Genomic DNA, 22,838 nt, shown 5'->3' on the forward strand with positions numbered 1-22,838 from the left:
CAGCTCTTCTGACATCTAGCTTATTGTCACTTACTCTTAACCAGTACAGCCACATTGCATCAGACATTCAGGGTCTGTGACATAATATCCTGATTCATTTTGGACAAGCTGCCTGCACAGTCTTGACAGATCTTGTCAGTTGCAATGTACTGCACTGCATGTAGAACTAGACTGAAAACTGTAGCCTCAAGTCCGTGCCAGCCTAACATCAATCTCACTTCTCTCTCTACTCCTTACTCATGCTGCAGAGTGTCCGCAGTGCAGCCCAGATACAGACGGATAAACACGTTGGGGTGTTTACAGGGACGGATGCTAGAGGACGGGGGGTAGAGCGGGCAGGTCTTGGCATCTAAAGGGGACAGACTGAAAAGGTGCAGTAGACAGTAATCCTCCATTTATGCTGGTTGCAAACCCACCCTCCATTCACAGCTCATTGCTGTCGGGCTGAAACATATTATCTCCATATTCTAACTTTTTGTGTTTTTTCGTAAATGAATGCCTACTTGATCATACTACAGCGTCACACAAAAGTATCAAAAATAGCAGATCTGCAAGTAGATCTGTTGTAGATCAGCTACTTTTGCTATTTTTGAATCTGAATCCTGAAAAGTAAGTTTTGGACATAAGGTGGTTTTCACCAGACAGAGACGATATTAACTTTTTATGTTTTTTCGCAAATTAACGCTCCACTTAGTCATGCTACAGTGTCAAAAGAAAAGTTGCAAAAATAACAGATCTACAAGCGTTTTGACATGTTGTGAGCTTGTAGACCGGCTATTTTCTAAAATAGTTTTTCCTCCATCATCTGATGTCATGCATTCTTCAATCTTGTAGCTTAAATCAAGTCACAATACCTGACAAACTACAACTAAATAAAAGCTAAAAAGCCAGTCAATTTACTAAATCAAATTAAAACTAAACTGAAATCAAACACCGAAGTGAAAAACGGAATAAAATCTAAAACTAATGAAAATGTCAAAACTAATTTATAACACGCGTTCTCGCCCACATACTAGAGGTCTTTGGGTTTAATAGCCTTATGTAGCAGACAAAGAATTAATTCCCAAGCAGTGGAGAGCAGCTCACTCAGGGTTTTTAGCAATCACAGAAAATTAGTACCACATTTCTCAGGAAGTGTAAAGATAGCAATGTCTTCAATATACAGGTAAGACCTTATATTGTTTATATTATTGACTGAGTAGTTAAATAACAAGTTCAACACTGAATTTATGCCTTAAAATACCATGAATAAAACAGGCTCTCTGGAATTATCTCCCAACATATCTCAATAATCAGGCTGAAGCAAGAAATTCTAAACCACCCATGAGGAATATTGTCCAAAGACAGTACTTTTTAGGGAGCGAACTGTAGTGTAAACAAATCATACCTTACAACTCGTTTCCACTCATTTTGTGAATGTATGCAACCAGAAGTCCATTCACTCCTACGGGAAACTCACCGTGTACTCAAATCAGTTGCTTGACTATATTAATTAAAAACATGGTTGATTAACCACATGGTTAATTAACCATGAATTAACCACATTAACAACCAAACCAAATGGACCACGATCCATTTTGTTTAGAATAATAGGTTTGGTTGAAAATAAAAGGTTTGAGACCCACTGGTCTATATACTGTACAGTATGTATAGCCACAAGAACAATTATTTTAAATTCAGTGTAGAACTTGACAGACACACCAGGCACAGCAGAATTACTGATTTAGTTGACACACACACACACACACACACCATGCTTTTCTGAAGCAGGTAAACCCAGAGGAAGAGTTATTAGTGGAGTTGGAAGAAGGATACAGTAACAGTTAACAGTATGCGACTCGTTGGCTTCTCCAGCCTCACAATGTGGGACAAATTGTCTCCTTACTGTTTCATCTCCTTGACCTTGGAGCGGTCAGACACCGTTTGCGCCTTCTCATAGGTCTTCTCATAGGTCTTCCTGCGAGAGAGCGGAGAAGGTTCCGGAACCCGCTTTTCGGAACCTGCTGATGAAGTTCTGGAAGCGGAACTGCCGTGTTTCGCAAGTTCGTTAGCGTTAGCCACGGAACGAACGACACAAGGACACCAAAAACATACATAACATAAGAATGATGTGAAGCCAAAAAGAAAATAATGATGCAATAATGAGCAGCATGCAGTAAACATAGAAACAACATTACCTGACATTTAATATAGTCCCCAAAACAGTGGCTCTTCTTTCGCCAAATGGATTAATTTTATTACTGTTGGACAGTGTGCAGCGTTCACGCTACACAGTGTCCACCCAAAATCACTGCCTAGTTTTACTGTCAGCCAAGTTACTCTTGCAAACAATTAAAGCAGTTTACATTCTGAAGTGCGGCCTTCTGCAAGTTATTTTAAAGCCATAATTGGTAAGAAGTTAAGCTTTTAGTGCATATGAATGAAAACAATGCAATTAATAAAATGAAAGGAGGAATAAGTTTCACGCTACTGCAGTGAAAAGAGGAAAAAAATTGCGTTTAAGTAATGTAATGTAATTGTTATTATATATAACATGCCTAAATGACTAAGACTCATTTCAGTTGTCTTGGTTAGGAAATTATTGAATTCAATGTCAGGCAAACTTGTACGTGATATAAAATATAAAAAAGAATATTAAAAATGCCATTTCAACATGCAGGAACGACAGAAGCGGCAGCAACAGCAGCTTGCAGAGTGAGCGAAGCGTCAGGCCTGGACTTACATGCTGCCCATTTTAGAGGAAAAGCCGGGGGAGTGAGCAGTGAGGTCCCTGTCTGCACATCCCTCAGGTGTTTCAGCCAGTGGTAACATGGGGCTGGAGAAGTCAGTGGTGGGGGTGTCAGGGGCCGAGTCGCTGTTAGCATAAAGCAACTCCATCTGGGTGGTGGTCCTTCTACGGGCCTGTAGCGGAATACAATTCAATTACAATTTAGGCATTTAGTAGATGCTCTTATCCAGAACGACTTGCAATAAGCAAACACGAGCGAGTGACCAAGACATGTCTGCATAGTAGCCATATCTTGGTCATTCACTAGCATTCAATCAAGACAGGAATACAAGTGTGATTGAGAGAGAAGTCATAAGTAGTCTCTGTCGGGTGGAAACCTCATGTGCAAAACTGATACTTTTCAGAAAATGGATGGATCCAATGTAGTTTGTCACAAGCTCTTTGCTAATAGTTTTCATTGGTTCAATGTCTATAAAACCCACAGACACAACCACTTTCACTTTTAAAAAATGTGGACAAAAACTGCAGATCTACAAGCTCACGATGCGTCGCAATGTGACGCACTGTGTGAGCTTGCAGACCTGCATCAGAAAACATGACATGATACAAGCAAGACCATTCCAAAACTGGCGTACCTTACTCCTCGATTTGGTCTCTCCGCAGAGTTTCATGAGGTCTGATGCCAATGTACTGGATAAAATAGAACATTTGATAAATGAATACTACTGCAATACTGTACAATACAAAGGCATTTAGCAGATGACCTTCAGCAGAGCAACAATGTAGAGCAACAGAGTAAGAGACATGAATCCTAGTCAACCGACCGGGTATGTGGTCAAGCAATAAATAAGAGTCCTTAGCCAACAAATATGTGCTAGAAAGTAACTTGGATACAATATAATGCAACAGAAATGTTCCTAACCATTAGATGGCGCTGTGTACTTACTTTCCATCAGCAGACGGGCTCTGGGCAGACTCATCACTGCTGCTGTTGTCTCCATTTTCTGACAAACCAGAATGGAAAAAACATTAAAGCTATTGAACATCATTCCTTGGGTGTGAAGCGACTGAAATGACAATGCTCTGAACTGATACTCAACTCCTCAAATGACAAATTAACTTCACTTTAGATGCATTGAAGCAGTGGTTCTCAAAGTGGGTTCCAGTGACCCACAGGGTTCCTTTAGAGGGTTCTAAATGGACCCTACCAGGTCTGTAACTCTGAGGGTGTACAAATGGAACCAAACTTTTGTACACATGTGTACACTCTCAGAGTTATGGGTGGTCCTTGAAATAAAAGAAGTTCGAGAACCGATGCACTAAGAGGCTATATGAGCTTTTCATCAATGAATGTCCATTTATGGAAAAAGCGGCATTAGTTTTAGTTGATCTAAAATGAATGTGGGTAAAGATGACCGACAGAAGCAAATGGTGAAACAATGTCAGCTTAGCGCCATGCCTTTTTTATCCATAAAACGAGAAAAGCACGGTCCTTCGTCCACTCACTGCTTTCAACGGTGGACCAAAACAGGAGAGAATAGGAGGTCACAGGTCTAACAGACAGGTCAGTTGGGGAACGGGTTATAAAGATGAGTATGCGTGTGTGTGGGAGTAGGAATAAACCCAATATGATATCATACAAGATGAAGAAGGGTCAAAGGGATTATTAGCCCGTTGCTCCCCGGAGTTCTGAGAGGAATAAAACAAAAACTGTGTTTTAGAGTTCCTGCAGGAAGGTTCCGGAGGTTCTGGAGTTAGCTGGGAAGGGAAGTGCTAAAGCATGGTGACTGTAGCACATGGTGAGCTAGAAGAATGTGTGGAGAAAACGGGAGAGGAGAAGAAGAAAAAGAAGAATGCCTAATTTCTGCTCAGTTGTACGGTGCTGTCACACGCCGGAAATAGCCTATCGACTAGACTGGCTATTTCGGCGCGTGACACGGCCGTACAGCGAAGTATAAATCAGGCTGAAGAGGGGGGTAAAGGGGTGGGGACGGGGTCAGCAGACAAATGGAGGGAAGCCTGGTTGCATCGCACCTCATGCACCTGCATATGTTATGTTGTTTAGTTAGTTCCACAGTGTGGGGAGAGAGAGGGGGGGGGAGGCCACCATGCATTGGTAAACATATAGATAAGGAGTCTAATGTATTTTCCACTTACCAGCTGGGATGTTACCTAGCTCTGGAAAAAAGAAAAAAATCAAGGCCACATGGGGGAAACAAACACAAAATCAAAAACACATTCCCCCAGAGTAAAAACTTGAACTGGACAGAGGCTGGCATAAAATTCCCCAAAATAGAATATATCAGCATAATAAATGGATAAAAATACAAATTCCTCAGCTTTCAAGGAACAGTCGAATTATTTAAGGTTCATAGGTTGAATATTAGTTCCATACCAACACAAATACAAATTTAGCGGGACTTTTAATACCAGCATCTGTTCAGTGACAGGCAACAGGCAAAGGGCAGCTAAATAGGCCCAGTCATGCACTAAACCAAACTAGCCACACAGCCCTGGTTCTGGAAGCCCAAATTCTTGGTTGGGACTTCTGATAAATGTCAACTGTCGTTTAATTAATATCAGTCAAATTCCTGATAGATGAGCGTGAGACGTGAATGGAGGAGGTGTCACATGAATTTCTGTTCTATGTTGTCAGCTCAGTATTGTAAACGGGTGTTTTTGGGTGGTCCACTTAAGGTCTTCCATCAAATCTCGTCTCTGTCGGGTGGAAACCTCATGTCCAAAACTACTACTTTTCAGGATATATTTTTTTTTTTAGTTCAGTTTAGTTTAATTAATTTTTTGAAAAGTTTTTAAATAACAATTATTATTATTTTGTATTTATTTTTGTCACAACCCATACAAAACTGGTCCCAAAACCCAATGTTTGGGAAACACAGCTCTACAATATCAATATCATGAATCCCACAAAGTCCAGGAGGCCACTTCCAGGAGCAGGGCAGAGCCAAGGGTTTTTTGAGCCTGGTTTATTAGCTACTCCAACTCAGAGAAAAACACAGCTACATGTCCAGTGTGATGCGAGTTCCAGGAGGTGCAGGGTGACCGTTTACCTTGCAGAGCATTCCCCAGCAAGGCATCCAGCTCAGGGTTGAACTCAGCCTTCTCCTTCAGCATATGGAAGAGCAGCTGGTTCTGCGTGGCACTGGTGATCTCCGTCTGCTTCAACCTGCCCTCCATCACCTTCACCTGGGATTCCTTCTGAGCTGCCTGAAGGCCCTGCATGAGGAAAGAGCACAAGCGGCCGTTATTTATATATTTGATTTATTTATTTCCTGGACAGTGCACATTAATAAACATTTCAATCAAAAAACATGATATGTAAATATGCCAGATTTAACTTGACAACAACAGAGAGAACATACTGCCTAAAAACTAATTTTAAGAACACCATACCTAGTTTAAACCCAACTAAAATCCCAAATGACTTGACTACCAAAGTCTAATACCTAAATAATAGAATATCTAAAGCCTAATTTGAAATCTAAGATTAGCATTCTATCCAAAAGTGGTCTGCCTACGATGGACCTATGGTGGGATTCTACTGGGAAAATTACCTTAAGGTCAACTGTTTGTAAGACCATAGGTTTCCAAAAATAATTGTCTATAAGTCATATATAAATGATATACACACACATCACGGTTTCATATGGAGGTAGGTCTGTTTAGAGAGTGGTAACGATCAATAAGCTACAAGATTGGCAGGGCTATCATAGCCAAATATAAACTAGAGGCATGTAGGAAGACAAAACATTCTTTGTCACCTTGGGCGGTAGCAATTTGTCAGTATTGCCCCCTGGACTAAAAGGCGTTTTATTTCCTTAGCATTTTTCTGTACTTTGCCTTTGGCATTTTTAGCTGGTTGTCCAGATTTGAAATATGGTTGACTCTTGACTCTGCTCTCAGTCGCTTTAGGATGAGAGAACCATGCGCTTTCAGCTGGGAAAGAAAAACGTGTTGGTGGCCACACGGCCAGTACAGCTTTGTTTTTTATAAATAAAAACACAAATATATAAAAGAATAAGCAGAGAAAGAGATAGAGAAAGCCGAAAATACAGTAGTACCTTGTTGACCGCCATAGACATGAAGTTGTCGAGGAGAAAACGGGATTCTATCAGCGTGCAGGAGCCAATCACAGCGGAGATGTCCACCGTGTCTCCCTCCTCCTGAAAACGCACAAGATTTCAGTGTCAGTTAGTTCACTTTAATTTATGCAAACACTCAGCATCACACCAGAAAAATAAATGTCATGATCTGATTTGGGATCATGGTTGGTACAAGCATGCTTTATATTCATACACTTGCACATATCTACTCCATGGAACTGCCTTGTAGAACTATAGTATTTTACTGCTATATAGGCTACACATGGTATATCGTTGCTGTCGGGAAGGGAAAAAAAAGAATGTGATTGTGGAGAAAACTAGGGAACGCTTTTCTTCTTTTCACACCTCCAGGATTGTCTACCTAGCCGATATCACTTTAGATAACACCAATGGAAACACTGAGTGTGATTGGTCAGAAATTCATATTCCATAATTAATGCGTAGGGTTCAGTATGGCAGTGGTTCTCAAAGTGGGGTTCTGGGGTTTAAATTCTTTAAAGCGTTGAATCATTTTGACAAATCTTTGCTTCTGGGGGTCCCAGGCACAACACATTTTCTCATGGGGGTCCATTGCCAAATAACGGTACATATAAATTTGGGGGTCCTAGGCACAAAAAAGTTTGCAGAATCGGCCTCAAGTCTTAATGGGTTAACTAAATGTCACCTTGGCTTCCTCCAACTGCATGATGTTCGCCTGGCATTCTGCGATGCTGTCGTTGATGTAGTCGATGTTGGCCGTCAGCGTGTCAATCTCCTCGTTCAGGTGAAGTGCCGCCTTCTCTGCTTCTGGCCCCTCCCCCGACGCGGCCGACAGCCGGTCCCGCTTCCTGATAACCTTCTCTTTGCGCTTGGTCAGCTCCTCCCGTTGCTAGGAAGATAGGCACAGGACACAACACATCATGCATGGCGAACATCATGGATGGAACCGTCTACAGCAAGGGTCTTCAACAGGCAGTCCGCCAAATCTTTGTGTGATAGGAACTTTGTTTTTACATAAAACATTTTTTTTAATGTATTTTATAATTTTTCTTCCTAATCGATCAAATTGTTTAGTTTTGGGAGTTGTTGTTTACCTTCAGCAGGCGGTTCATGTCCGCCTCCATGTTGGCGATGGTCATCCTCTGCATTATGACGTCAGTGACGCGCCTCTCCATTTCGCGCCATTTCCCCCTCGCCACCCGGGTGGAGTACACCCCCGCGGATCGTCTGTACGACATCCTGGGTACAAACGTAGTTGAAGTTAATGATGTCATCAGCTGAATGAGCCCGTTCATTGTCAGTTTCATACAGGATACATACAGTACACAAGTGCAAAATACGTAGGAATGTGACTGCACACCAACACACACACTTAAATAAATCTGCACAAATATGTGTTTGTGAGCACACACAGACACACACACACACTTACTGACCTGGTACCATTCGGGGCGGTGTTTCCAGGTGCGTACATGCGTCCAGAGGGGGGTCTGTGTGCGGAGTCCTGGAGGGAATCCGTAAAGTTGGACTTCCTAACGACCTTCCCTGAGGTGGGTCTGGCCTGCCTCCTCAGAGATGTCACCTAAAGCCCATGCACGCACACACAAACAAGATAAAATGTAAAAGCAATTCAATTAAAGAAATAAGAACATAAAAATGGACATTGTTATGATGTCAGGCAGGCATAACAAGAGACCAGTAACATTGCCAGTGACTTGCTGAACTGTTTGAGAGCTCAGAGTATACGTATACTTGTCTAAATGGAAGTATATACATTGATTGATTGATTGAATACTTTATTAACAGTATACAAATAGTACAGGGGTACGATTATACAATGATGCTAAAAGGATAACACAAAAAGCCCTAAGGAATTGTTTCCATTGTGGTCCTATGTATTCAATTCATCAAAACATTTAAAGACAAACATACAAGAAATCATCAACACTAGTAGCAATAAACGTATATGTACAGAAAACAATGGGGGGGGGGTTCATTTCTGGTGTCAAGCTTAGAAGACTTATCTAGGACCAGTTGCAAATTGCAGACATTATTATGTACTGTAGTGATGTGTCATATGGTGACTCACCTCTTCTGTCTTTCTCCTCAGAATCAACTCCTGTTGCCTCTTCTGAGCCTCTAGTAACCTCAGCTGGTGCTAAAGACACGCCAACGTCACAGTGTGAATACAAACATTTAATGAGTGGGTTTGTTAGGATTTGCGGATATTTAAAGCTCATTTCAAATCTCCCAACATATACCAACATAACTACTGTCACTTTCCAAGATATTTTCCATACTTTTGTGCGACACTGTTATACGGCAAAGTATAGGACATTAATTTATGAAGATAAAACATGGAGATACAAGGTTCCTGTCCGACACCAACAATAACTAGCATTTATCTATATACAGCAGTTAAGACTGATGGTCATGGAGGGACATAATGAGAAACAAATAAAAGAGGCTTGTTGCTGACCTCCTGCTTGCGTTGGTCCTTCTTCAGGGTAGCGATCTCTCTGTTCCTGCGAGACTCATTCATGCGGTTCTTCTCCTGCTGTTCCTTCATTTGCTTCATCAGACGGACCTGGTCCCAGCATGGCAAACATTCAATGATGTTACAGTTTATTACAGGTGTCTGCAAAGCCAACGCCGTCTCAGGAGAACAGTAAAATGTTGATACTTGTAGGGGTGTAACAGTTAATCTTTATCTTCTTATCTTCTTATAATACTATAATTGGCGCTATGGCGATATGAGGGTGGGGGGGGGGGGGTTGAGTGTTGGGGGGGTGGGGAGATTATGGCGGTATCTAGGTGGGGGGAGGTGGGCGATGGGGTGGGGAGGTTATGGCGTTATGGGGGTAGGTGATGGGTGGGGTGAGGGTTGGGGTTGTTGTGGTATGGGGGTGGGGGGCTGGGTGATTGTTGTGGTATGGGGTGTGGGGTGGGGGTATGGAGGTTCTTTCAGGCAGGACAGGGGCCAAACGGCCCTAAGGGCACTTTTTCTTGTTGAACTAATCGAGGGTCTAAAACAGTAAAACATTTTCATATACAGTACACTGATGACACAACCGTCCCACCTTAGTTTTCTTCATCTCCGTGACGTCCAGCTGGAGCTTCTTCAGCTGCTTCTCGTACTGCGATTGGTTCTTCAGCAGGCGGGCGTGTTCCTTCTGAGCCGACTGGAGCTTCTGCATCTCCTTGTTCATCACGCTCAGCTTCTTCTCGTATTCTAGCTTGATCTTGCGAGCCTTGTCATCCTGGCCGGTCTCCACTGACCCTGGAACAAGGACACAAATGGCTCTATTCCACTGCGATGGGTAACCCTGAACATTCCACCACCTGAAACCAAACCTTCCAGAACCTATGAAGTTCTGTGATGGTTTTTTGTTTACGTTTCCACTATAACCAGAAACACCCCTGAAGTGGGAGATTAAGTCATAAAAAAAATCTAGATGTGCTATTTTGGAAAATGTAGGCAGATCAACATGCTCAAAAAGCGTTGCTTCGCATCGCGTTTCGAGCTTGCAGATCTGCTACTTCTGCTACTTTTGTGTGACGCAGTAGTATGATCAAGTACTGTAGGACATTAATTTACAGAAAAAAACACAAAAAGATAAAATATGGAGATAGGAGGTTTCTGCCCGACAGCGACGATATAACAGCTGATGCATGACTAAGTTTCACTCGTGGTTGAGTAACATTTGACCAGGAGTGCGTAGTGGCGGCGAAATCCTATGTAAAACTAGAGAAAGACACATAGGTTTTAAAGGCCTTTCCAGGCCTCTAAAACCTATGTGTCTTTCTCTAGTTTTACATAGGATTTCGCCACAACAAGTAAATGGTAAATGGTGCATTTATATAGCGCTCCTATCCGAAGCGCTTTTACATTGATTGTGCCATTAACCCATTCACACACACATTCATACACCGATGGCAGAGGAAACCATGCAAGGCACCAACCTGCTCATCGGGAGCAATTAGGGGTTCAGCGTCTTGCTCAAGGACACTTCGACACTAACTCTAGGGGAGCGCCCCAGCCCGGGATCGAACTGGGAACCTTGCGGTTTTCCAGTTCACTCTACCCGGCCACTCTACCCCTGAGCCACTGCCGCCGACAAGTGTCTAATACTCAAGTAACAGGGGTTGAGTTTACTCTGTGTCCGCCGCTGGTTCTTACCCATGTTCTGCAGCACGCGGTCGCGCTCCAGCTGCGTGTCTCTGATCTTACACTGCAGCATCATGAGCTTCTGCTCGTACTGCTGCTTGAGGGTGTGGAGACGCCGCTGGCTGTTCTCCAGCTCGTCGATCAGCTTCTGCTTGATGGCGATCTCACAGGTGATGTTGGCCAGGTCTGCCTGGAAGTTCTCTTAAAGGGGAGACGAGATGAAACGCACATGATTTTACCCATTCAATCCGGGAACGCATCTGTGTCGTTTTTTTATTTCTTTGGCTATTCAAAAAATAGCAGATATACAAGCTCCGAGTGCCGCGCTACGAGCTTGTAGATGCTGCTATATTTTGAAAAATCGTGAAAGCGTGTGCAAATCTTTGAATATATATATTTTTAAATATTATAATATTTTGATCCAGGGACCTCCAGAAGCAATGATTTGAGTTAAAAAATTTGTTTCAAAAATATATATATTCAAAGATTTGCACAAATGTTCACGATTTTTCTAAAATAGCAGATCTACAAGCTCATAGTGCGGCACTCGGTGCTGCGCAATGAGCTTGTATATCTGCTATTTTTGGAAAAAAAAGTATAAAATAATGGTTATAGCTCAAATCTAAAATGACACAGATGCGTTCCCGGATTGAATGGGTTAGAGGGCCGTTCACAGCCAAGCACTATAATTTATAACGATAACAGTAACTATAACGTTCCACAGTGTCTTTGTTAAAATATGGAGGGTGTGTGAACTCTTCCAGTTGATTTTACAGTTTGTAGACCGAGGATCCGCGGATCCAGTCAGAAAAGGGCTAAATCAACATGGAAGTTCTTCTTTCTCTCTTCACACTGGGTTTTGTGATGTTATATATAGTCAGAAGAATAAGCTTTGTTTGCTTTCATTTATTTGATAAAAGAGTCTTTGAGAGTTGTTTCACAGTACAATGGAAGTCAATGAGGAGCAATTCTTTTATTATTCATTTCAAGTCAACTACTGGGCAACAGAGCGATATATGTCACTAACTGGACTAATTACATCGTGACAAGGTAAGTACACAACCCAAACCAAAGTGTCCTAAGGCTGAGTGGAGGAACTGGTACCTTTCTCATCCTGTTCAGAGTCAGAATCATCAGAGCTCTCCTCAACGTCCATCTCCTCCTCATCCTCGTCTTCTTCCTCATCTGCATCCTCATGGTCGCTGCCTTCATGGACCTCCTGCCACATAAATTGACAAATCATCTAAAACAGTGCTTCTCAACCTTTTTCATGCTTTGTGCCAGGGAAGATTTGTTTTGTTAAATTAGTTCACTCTGCTGGCTCTTGTGGTTATGAGGACAATCTACAAAAATTCAAAACATTTCTTAGTGATTATTCTATCGATATAATAATCGAGGAGCATGTCAATGAACGACAATCAATTATTTCCATTAACCCCCGTTTTTGACAATTTTTATATTTCTGTCGTATATAATGACAAGGAATTATATTTCCCCCCTAAAAAAGTATTATTTTATTAAAATGGATTATTTCTTATAATTGATTACATTGATTAGTGTGATTACCATCTCAGCCTCCTCACTCGCTCTCTCTATAATCTCCTTCTCCTGGTCATTGTCAGGGACCTCCTCTTTGACAGCACTGAAAAAGTTAAACAAGAACATTATCAATCAACTTGCAGTGCACATTACAATGCAATACAGACGCTCATTCATATTCTGCAAGCACAACACAAGGCAATCTCAATACAAGGCAATCTCAATGGGCTTCAATGTGCAGTGTACTTCCAAAGGCACTCTGTACCGTTACATGACCACAGAAAGCGCACAAAGACTTCATAATTCATACATGAGCAATGAATACGTCCATCACTGTATGTGGCTCACAGCAATCCATGTGTGTGTAATACAGAACAGCCTCACACTGTTGCAGTCAAAGGAATACTGTAGACTTTGGAGATAAGCTGAACATTGCAGTGCAAGAAATGCGTTAGCATTTACCTCTGTGTGTTCAGTTTAGTGCACCACTATGACTTTTGACATGATGCAAATTGGGGTGCAACAGTTAATCGAAATAATCGATTATAAAAAATAATTGATAGGTTAAATGTTTTACAATTTTCATAAAAATAAATAGTGACGACAGCCATTCTACAAGCTCGTGGCTGTCTTCACTATTTTTGCATGACAACGTTATGCGATGAAGTATAAAATAACCCTTATTGATTTGTTGATGTATATGTTTTGGTTTAAAATATTCAAAAAACTAGCTTTTTGATTATTTGATTAATTGAAACAGTAATCGATAGAAGAATCGCCAGTTGCAGCCCTAATGCAAAGCTAGCTTGTACCACCAGCTACAAAAATAGAAGAGTGCTATAGTGTTAACGCACAGAGATTAAACTATACATCTTCTTGTGGCCCAAACAGTTCCGTTGATGTCGAACTTATCAGCCAAAAAGTGACAGTATTCCTTTAACACAGAAATGGGATGCTTTTCAAACATGTCATAAGTTTCTGCATAAAAACCCAAAGCCAAAAAAGCATGACAGGAATAAGTAGCACAACAGAAATCTGAGAACTCAGTTCTGTTGGATAATGCTTTATCCAATCCAAAGAGTTAGCAGGCCTTAGGTGGTGGTATGCACAACATCATCCAGACAGGCTGAATAAACGAGGAAAAAGAAAGATTAACACAGGGAAAGGAAAAATAGGTAGTTACCATACCACGTCAAGTTACACATATAAATAAAAATGTAAGATATCACATTTGGTCGATGCGATCAACTTCAAAGACCTTCTCAAAACAACTCAGACTTGGAAAGATTCCAACATCCACAATGGAAATATGGATTATTCTGTCGTCATATCAACCAAAACGGAGACACAGGCCATTTATTCCTTCATCCAGTTTGGGCTTTCAGTGGGGGAGTTGTATGAGAAATGCAAATGACTTTTGTACATGAATTGAAGCTGTGAATCAGCCAAATCAATAGTAGTACCAGATACTTAATTTGGGAAACTGTATTTTCTGTCATAGCACTTTTGCTATTACATGAAATGTGTCCTCGGCAGTTACCCATCCCAATTATTATTAGGATCAATTATTAGGACCCGGGTGATATTACTACGGCACCCAGGGAGCAGTTAGGGGTTAAGTGTCTTGGTTAGTTACACTGTGACACATACAGTAGTGGTAAGAGTGTGGTAAGAGACAGAATTGTGACACTCTCAAAAGGAATACTTCCATATTTTAAATATTTTTTTTCTATCACGTTTGGTGTATAACCTGAAACTAGAAACAGCAGGGGTAGGAACCATAGATCTTAGAGTTTGTGTCTGTCCAAGCTGACATGTTTGTTCCAAATATGGGAAAAGCGGGAAGAGATCGATCCCAGGAGAATGCCTGGGAACATGCGAATCGTGGAATTTCTCGGTGGAAAATCGGGAATGTTGGCGAGTGTGCTCCCAGGCTGGATATCTTTCCAGTCCCAAGCTTGTCTTGACAGGCCATGAGGAAAGCACTAATTATTAGGGAAATAGTATGAAGGGGGATTATGAGTCAGTGGTTGATGGGACCTCGGTAGCCACTACAGAGCATCTACAGGAAACATTAAGGCTTAGTGAATGTTAAAGTCTTTGGTGAGGAAATTATGTGCTGCTAAAGTAGCAGGTTTTTCTCCAGGTGTGGCAACTACCTGTCAAAACAAAACAAAACAAAAACAAACTCCACATGGTGAGTTAGAAGGACGGGAAGGAAGCAATGGAATGTGGGGACGTTTTTGGGTGAAGACAAGGGGGCGCGTTTTGGGACGAAGACAAACCTGGCGACCTCAACCTCCTCCTCAACCTCCACCTCCCCCACCTCCCCCTCCTCCATCTGTCTCTCTTCCAGCAGCTGCTGGAGTCTTCATGGGGGGAGAGGTTGAAGGTACACAAGGGATGTGGAAAGGAGGGGTGGGGAAATGGAAGGAAGAAAGGTCAGAGGGTAAAATGCAGACATAATCCATAGCATCTATGATCATTTGGTCGCGGTCAGGTGGAAACCTTGTATGTCCAAAACTGTTACTTCAGAAGATTCGGGGGGAAAAATAACCTTTGTTCTGATGGAGAGTAGATCTACAAGCTCTGCTAGTTTTGCAACTTTTTGTGCCCTACTTCATCAGCATTCATTTACCCCCCAAAAAGTAAACGCTTGAAATATGGAGGTACAAGGTTTCTGCCCGACAGCAACGATATTTGATAGATGCTTTTATCCAAAGGGGGCCTTAACCAAAGCACCACGACTACCTACTGTATATTTGTAGTGTAAGTGAACCCAGTGGGAGTCACAATCCTAGACGCAGTTGGGGTCAGGCTCTGCTCATGAGCTACATACTGTAGGAACAACACTGCTTCTCACCGTATTTGAACCCTAGCTAGGAAAATGGACAGAACCTCTACTGAGTGTGCGTGTCTATATGCACCATACCATCTAACCAACTGTGCGACCAGGCAAAAATATTTCCAGCAGTTAGTAAAAATAGTCATTCACTTTGAAGCTCAAAATCAACATAAACAGAGCTGTACAAACAGAAATGTATATATTACCAAATAAAATGTTACAATACAATAACTTACTTTATCATAGATGATCTATTATTATCTAATAGCATCTAACAGCAAATGCACAATTCTTCTGGTTGTGTAAGATAGTTTATTTCTAATGCAATGTCTCTGTCTACAAGTCTCTTTATTCCCTTTTAATTGTACAAACATTTCTTAGTATTGATTTTGGTTTGATTGGTTTAATTTTTGCTTTGGCAAAGCAGATGTACGTTTTCTCATGCCAGTAAAGCCCCTAGGAATTTAATTGAAATATCAAACGTTGCTTCAGACCCTAACAGACGTACCTTTTCTTCTTCTTCTTCTCCCTCTTTTTGAGCTTCAGCAGGTCTTTTTTGGCCAGTTCGATGATGTCCGAGGTCTCCTTCTCGGGGGCCATGGTGGAGAACGAGCCTGGCCCTCCGTAGAATGACTGTCGGTTGGAGGCACGGGAAAGGTTCTTCCTCAGGTTCTCGCTGATGGCCTCGCTCTCCAGGAGCTTGGCCCTGGAAGAGGGAAGGGGGACACACACAGGTGTCAAATGGGTCACAATTATTACATAATCGCCTGATCACAATAATAAATAAATGTTAAATAATTTTAGGTAATCATCAGAATCGTTCCTATTCATCTGTAGAAATTAATCTGTTGGAAAATTGCGGGAAATGACCGATCTACAAGCTCACACCGCTTCATGATGCGACGTGCTTGTAGATCAGCTAATTCCAAATTTTTAAGAAAGTATAAAATATTTAGATGCATGGCCTATTTGGGCCATAGTACATTTATTTCTTTGAATTTAATTGCTACTGGTCATTGTCCGTAATTTCTGTGTATATTTGAGTTATTTGTCATATCTGCCCTTTGCAATTTGTGTTTACAAAGCCTAAAAGACAAACAGAAATGTAATTTTGATTTATATGTTCCAATGTTCAATGCCCAAAACACAATTTGTACGACAATTAATCGTCAACTAAATTGTCATGATCGTGACAACCCTACCCCCACCAAATAGAAATATGAACAGATTGACAGACGGAGAGAGAGAGAGGTACTGTACTCAGTTATTTACCTGAGTTCTTCTATCTCTTTGATGTAACTCTGTATCATGTTGCCAATCTCCTCATTCCCTCCTTCACCTGGGGGATGAAGCAATCAGAGTTCATTAGAAGATTAGATTTGATTTCAAATGTGTTATTCAAAAGATAATGAAATAGGCACATCACTTCTTGGGGTACTGGGTTCAAAATAATCATGGAGAAAAAAAAGAATAGAACCTGCACACTCATATGCTCCAATAAAATGTATTCAACTTTTCTTTATTTCGGAAAAGTAAAAAATAAAAGAAAATGTATGAAATTTCATGTGATTATAAAGTTCATGTGATTATATCCTATCACATCTCAACTCATCCACAGTTTAGTTTAGTTTATTTCAATACATTTTGTGGGAACATAGTTACAATTACATAGGTAATATGAATATGAATGTATGCAGTGATGACACAATGTCATCTCTACCAGAGATGAATAAAGGAAATATTTATCTTCTAAATGCATTTTGGGGTTAGACTTAAATTAAATAAAGTTTGAATTGACTATGATCTGATCTCATGATATCTTTTTCTTTCTTTGGCTCTCATCGTAATTGTATCCACACTTTATTATCCCCTGCAGCACTAACCCAATATTTCCCCTTGCGGATCAATAAAGTTAATCTTTTCCTGTCTCATTTTACCTTCTCTCATATCATATTCTCTCTATTTGAACTAATGTTATCCCAACACACAGGGGGACTGCAAGTTTCTGCAAGTTTGAACACAACTGCAAGTTTGAGCACAAAAACACAGCTGCTGGGTTTTGTTTTGCAACTCTCAGGCTGAATTCAAGACGTATGATATATGATTTCAGCATTTAAGCCTTTAAGGCCTGCCTACACAGTAATATACTCATGATATCTATCCATGTGTAGCTCATGAGTGAATTAACAATGAGGAATGTAAACACAATTGAAGATTTGTACGACTTTTTAAGGACGTGCAGCAGACATGCTGTCCCACCGTCACCCTGCTGTCCTACCTGCCTTGGACCCCATCCCTCACTCCCTCCCTCCCTCCCACACCCTACTGTACCTGCACTGGACTTACTTTCCATTATTTCATTCGTTTTAGTTAACTATAATCCCCTGCCCTGGACACCCCCATCACCCCACTGTACCTGCCCTGGCCAGGGTCTGGTTGGCCTGGTCACTGAGCAGCTGGGTGAGTCTGGCTCTCTGGTGGTCGATGGTCTCCTGCATGGCCTTCACTCGGACCCTGAGGTTGCCGTTCTCTGTCTGCAGCATGGAGACCTCATGGAACATGTCACTGAAGCTCTCCATGCCGTCCTCTCCCACCATGCGTTTACCCTGCAGGGACAATGATGGCAACTCTGAATGCTGTACACTGGCAGCTAGCTACAAAGCTACAGTCCCCCTGAAGAAGGCAGCTCCGTCTGTAAAAAACATTGGTGTGTTTTTAAAGTCTCTGTGTAAAGTACTGGCATTGGCAGCTACGAGTGTGCGGAGACCCTTTTATTCTTCACAAAGCTACAGTCTACCATTCATTTTCAGTGGAAGCCAGCTAGTGCTGCACAATTAAGCTCCAGGAAGACACAAAGCGACACACAACATTTGTAGCTGCTACAAAGCTACAATCCAAGTTGAGCTGGCTTCAACTGCAGCTCCAAAACGACCAAGTGTTGTTAAACCATTTCCACTAAACTTCTCTCTTCACACAATTACTGCTTATAATGGTGGGAAACTATACAAATTTCCATCAACCAGTTCCGTGTTCTTTTTAACCCCAGGCTTTATATTTTCATTTATACTTTTCTTGCTCATCGGACGCATGCTTGATGTCCGCGACTGTGTTGATCAACACTTCAACACTGGCATCGCTCAGGGACAAATATTCTGCAACGCTTTGTATCTCGTGTACAGTAGTTGCCAGTGTGAACGCATCATAAATGTATGACTTGTCGACAAGATCCGACCTACAAGCTCTCAACAAGCCAGCTTGTAGGTCGGATCTTGTCTGTAAATGACTCAGACATACATAAGTCGGAGCATTCCCCCTGCCATTTCTCCATCTCTCTCGCTCTCTTTCTCTGTCTCTCTCTCACCGTCTTGTACTCCATCAGTTCTATCTGTAGTCGTGCAATCTCGGTCCTGAGAACGCTGATCTGCTGGCTGGCTTTGTCCTGGTTCACCACCACCTTGTTCTTGATGTTCCTGGCCCGGTTCGCGTACTTCAGCGCGTTCAGCGTCTCCATGAAGTCGCGGTCCGACGGGCTGATGCAGGCGATCATCACGGTTTGGCTGACGGGAAGAAAGCAAGAGAAGTGAGACAGAGAAAGAGACGGGAGAGAGAGACACATATTTGACATTAACTGCTGCTTTTTGTGAATATTTTAAATATGGTTGAAAATTGCTATACTGTAACTAGAATTAGGAAAGACTTAAATAGTTAAATGGATTTCTAGAAGCCTATTGATTGAAAACCTAAGTCTTTCCTGATTGACTTTCACTGGCATCGCTATAGAGACTGCTTACAGGATGCTGGAGTATCAAGTTTAATATTTTTTCGGAAATAGCCGATACACAGCCGATACAACCAACCAAAAGTATAAAATTATGACAAATAACTATAATATACAAAGAAATTACTGAGACTTTTAACATCTGCCCTGTGAAATGTTTGTTTACGAAGCCTAAAAGCAAAACAGAAATAATAATATCTATTTTCATGTTCAATGACAAAAAACACAATTGCAATTATTTGTGTGACAATTAATTGTCAAGTAAAATGTCATAATCGTGACAGCCCTAAAAATGGGTAATATCTTAGGGGGGGAAAAAGCATTTTTTGTCGTGCAGGAACCTCAGTCCACATACCTGTTTCCACCCAAAGAGTCCTGCAGCAGGCGGGTGAGTTTGGAATCTCTGTAAGGCACATGGGAGGATCGCTTGCTCCTGTCACCCAACGCACTGATTACATTCCCCAGAGCAAGCTGCACACAAATGATGCAGGAGAGAAAGAAAATGGGTTTCAGCAAAAACACACACATTGAGGCATCATTAGACATTGCATACTAAAGGAGCACTTTGATGTTTTAAAACCAAATCTCCATAATGTATCTGGGTCGTCACTAGTGCTGACTATGGGATGGTACCATGTCTGTCTACTTGCTGTGTCTCAGAGGCACAGCTCAAAAACGTATCCACCAATGATGTTATCAGTGGGACTGTCAATTTGACAGCCCCTCACTCAAGAGGAACATAGCAGAGCACTTCACCGATTCTGGACATAAGAATCTGTTTACTTGTCAGGTGGAGTTGAACATAGCATGTGAAAAGGCTTTTTAAAGTTTTCTGTACTTCACCTAGAACGAGAGAGTCTGATAAACAGATTGAATAAACAAATTCTAATGTCTAAAATTGTCATTGACAATGTGTACCTTTTCGTGCCATTAGTCTATTGTCATTGCAGGTACATTAGCCAGCCACTAGATGGCCCGATTGTGTAAGGAGTCGATTTTACTTCACTGTACTTACTTCAGTCGATCTTACTTCACTCACTCACGATCACTCACTCACGGTTGAATTACTTTCAACCTGGCAGCCCTATTTTGACCATGTCATGATATTGTCATAAACAAGTAAGAAACAGAAGCAATAGGCAATCTACAAGCTCACAGCTATTGTCGTTGTACGACAAAGTATAAAGGGAGGGCTTAACCATTGTGGTAGACGTAAACAAAGAGATGTGTTTACATTGTGTGTTTGGTGCCACTGTTTACGGAAGGTGTCGTACATCAGTGTGGATGCTCACATAATTATCGTTATACTTATCGTGCTCAGTGTTAATGGCGCTTAAGACTAGGTTAAAAACTGGAGGTGAACAAGTGTTTGCGGCGGCCGCCCCCCAGGCTCTGGAGCCATAGCAGAGCTGCCCAGTCATAGACATTTTTAAATCTCTATTAAAAACCTATTTCTTTTCTCTGACCTTTGATTACAGTTGAGCCTGGCACACTACGCCCTTGCCCTCTTTTCGTTTTGTATTTTACTCGATTGTGTATTCTATTGCCTTGTTGTTTAGATCTGTATAGCACTTTGGTTGAAATTAAGTTTGAGAACCACTGAGCTTGTTAGTTCGACTACAAGCAGCTTCAGGCTTAAAAGGAGAGTAGAGTAGCTCACCAGTCCACAGTTGATGGAGATGCCTTCTTTGGCTCGTTCGCCCGTCGCTCCCGTCCTCTTCAACCTCTCGGATCCGGCCAGGTCCACGAAGTGGAACTTAGCCGTCAGTGTCTCAAACTCGTCCATTTCAGAGTTTCCGTTGGACACCTTCTCAACAGTCTCGTCGTCTTGCTGGGTATGGGAAAGACAAAGGCTTTTAGAAGCGTAATTTATAGGCATTTAAAAAGTGTTCATTCTACTGTAATACATTGATGTAGCCATAGCATTAAAAATAATTGTACCTTTACAGCACATATATCACACACTAAGATATTCTCTCTTTTGCTTATTAATTAATTAAAAGAGATAACTTCCATTTATGAAATATGACACCTAGGCCTACTCTATAGTCCAAGAAAAGGACTGGTAGCCAAATATTGAAAACTAATTATTGGAATCCTGAGAGTATAAAAGGTAGTGCTAACCCTAAATAGACCAAACAATTCCATCACACACAGGATGGGTACACATCCCATACTGTACATACTGCATAACTGAACTCTTCAATTAATTTATAGCTCTGTCTAGGGCTGGGCAATTAACCAAAAATACATCGAAACCAATATTTAGAACCAAGACCGACTTAAAACCGAATAATCTTTTCTTTTTTTTTATCGTTTTTCTCATATCAAAGAATAAAAACAACTTTGTTGTACACTGTTGGCATAAAAAAATAGCGAGTGAGTTTTGAATCTGCTATTTTCCAAATTTTCCCATAATCGTTCATTAATCGTGATCGAGGAAAAGGTTTGAATCGTGATAGTGATTTGAAGTCACGTCGCTCAGCCCTAGCTTTATAACGGTCGACCACAAAGCGTGGCAAAACGACAGGTTACACAGGTGGACAGACGTACATTGTCAGAGGCACAGACGCGGACTTGGCACAGGTGGATGGTGAAGATGGCGTGGGAGCGAGAGCTCTGCACATTCATCTGGGTGCTGGCTGTGGTGCGGGACAGAGCCCCCAGCTTCAGGCACTGGATCATCTGAAACGTCAACACAAGGTGCTCCGTCACCTACGGTATAATGTACTGTAAATCTGAATCTATGTAACTATCACTCCATTTTGTTTCTGAAATGTTTCACTGAATTACTCACACACACACATACATATCTATCTTTTTTAGTTGTAGTTGTTTTCCTGATTTTTGTCCTTGCCAATTCCCCCCCATGTACATAGTCCCTGTCACTGTCAACCGCTACTGTTGGTCTTGGTAGGGTGTAGACAAACACATGTGTCCTCTGATACACATGCAGTCACTAGCCGCTTCTTTCCACTTGACAGTAAGGAGTTTCCCCCAGAGGGAGGAACCAGCTATACCTCCCAGTTCCGATCCCTGCAGAACAACCTGTAGTAGTCACAACATTTTCCAAGGTTCCAACAGGTACTTTCCCCCTACGCTACCCGGACATTCAGCTTTTTGTGTTTCTTTGTGTACATTCTTGTTTTCACAGTGACACACACAGATGCGTGACACACCTACTATCTATCTCTGCCTTGGAGGACACCGTTCGTGTGGTCACATCCATAGTGTGGAATAGATGCTCACACCTACCTCTGCCTTGGAGAACAGAACACGGTGTGTTTGGTCACACCCACAGTGTAGATGCTCACACAGTGTAGAAGCTCACACAGTGTAGATGCTCACACTTACCTCTGCCTCGGTGGACACGGTGCGCGTGGTCACACCCACAGTGTAGATGCCTCCCGAGGCATCCTCGTGGATCTTGATGTGAGATTTTTCCCCCTTATCACTCGTCGAGTCAAATAGATCCAGCACCTCCTCGTTGTACAGCTACAGACAGACACACACACACACACACACACACACACACACACACACACACACACACCTTAATTTTTGAGAAGAAATGGAGTACCAACGGCCATCAAAACGGGAGGTCTAGTAGTTACGGGAGGTCTGGTGCATCACAGAAACGGGGCACAACAGCAGACAGAAATACGATTAATTGCCTT

The 22,838-nt window shown here is 41.8% G+C and overlaps 1 protein-coding gene across 6 annotated transcripts in view; it reads right to left on the reverse strand.

Moving 5' to 3' along the window:
• The window catches only part of LOC308092398 (kinesin-like protein KIF21A), a 67,842-nt gene that overhangs the window by 7,618 nt on the left and 37,386 nt on the right, over positions 1-22,838 (reverse strand). For 3 of the 6 annotated variants that reach the window (XM_080438259.1, XM_080438264.1, XM_080438263.1), the window contains exons 4-28: positions 22,516-22,656; positions 21,715-21,846; positions 20,822-20,992; positions 19,517-19,632; positions 18,745-18,940; positions 17,800-17,989; positions 16,656-16,722; positions 15,892-16,089; positions 12,566-12,641; positions 12,104-12,218; positions 11,012-11,200; positions 9,912-10,111; positions 9,311-9,418; positions 8,921-8,989; positions 8,268-8,413; positions 7,926-8,070; positions 7,517-7,720; positions 6,811-6,912; positions 5,800-5,965; positions 4,886-4,906; positions 3,675-3,732; positions 3,364-3,418; positions 2,723-2,901; positions 1,886-2,026; positions 238-363 (exon numbers count right to left, since the gene is read on the reverse strand). In XM_080438259.1, the coding sequence (XP_080294385.1) occupies positions 238-363; positions 1,886-2,026; positions 2,723-2,901; positions 3,364-3,418; positions 3,675-3,732; positions 4,886-4,906; positions 5,800-5,965; positions 6,811-6,912; positions 7,517-7,720; positions 7,926-8,070; positions 8,268-8,413; positions 8,921-8,989; positions 9,311-9,418; positions 9,912-10,111; positions 11,012-11,200; positions 12,104-12,218; positions 12,566-12,641; positions 15,892-16,089; positions 16,656-16,722; positions 17,800-17,989; positions 18,745-18,940; positions 19,517-19,632; positions 20,822-20,992; positions 21,715-21,846; positions 22,516-22,656 (3,311 nt within the window). The remainder of the gene's footprint in view (positions 1-237; positions 364-1,885; positions 2,027-2,722; positions 2,902-3,363; positions 3,419-3,674; positions 3,733-4,885; positions 4,907-5,799; positions 5,966-6,810; positions 6,913-7,516; positions 7,721-7,925; positions 8,071-8,267; positions 8,414-8,920; positions 8,990-9,310; positions 9,419-9,911; positions 10,112-11,011; positions 11,201-12,103; positions 12,219-12,565; positions 12,642-15,891; positions 16,090-16,655; positions 16,723-17,799; positions 17,990-18,744; positions 18,941-19,516; positions 19,633-20,821; positions 20,993-21,714; positions 21,847-22,515; positions 22,657-22,838) is intronic. The other 3 variants (XM_080438260.1, XM_080438261.1, XM_080438262.1) reach the window with 3 other exon arrangements.

This window comes from Gymnoscopelus braueri, assembly GCF_963280865.1.
Source record: "Gymnoscopelus braueri genome assembly, chromosome: 9".
Classification (NCBI taxonomy): Eukaryota; Metazoa; Chordata; class Actinopteri; order Myctophiformes; family Myctophidae; genus Gymnoscopelus; species Gymnoscopelus braueri.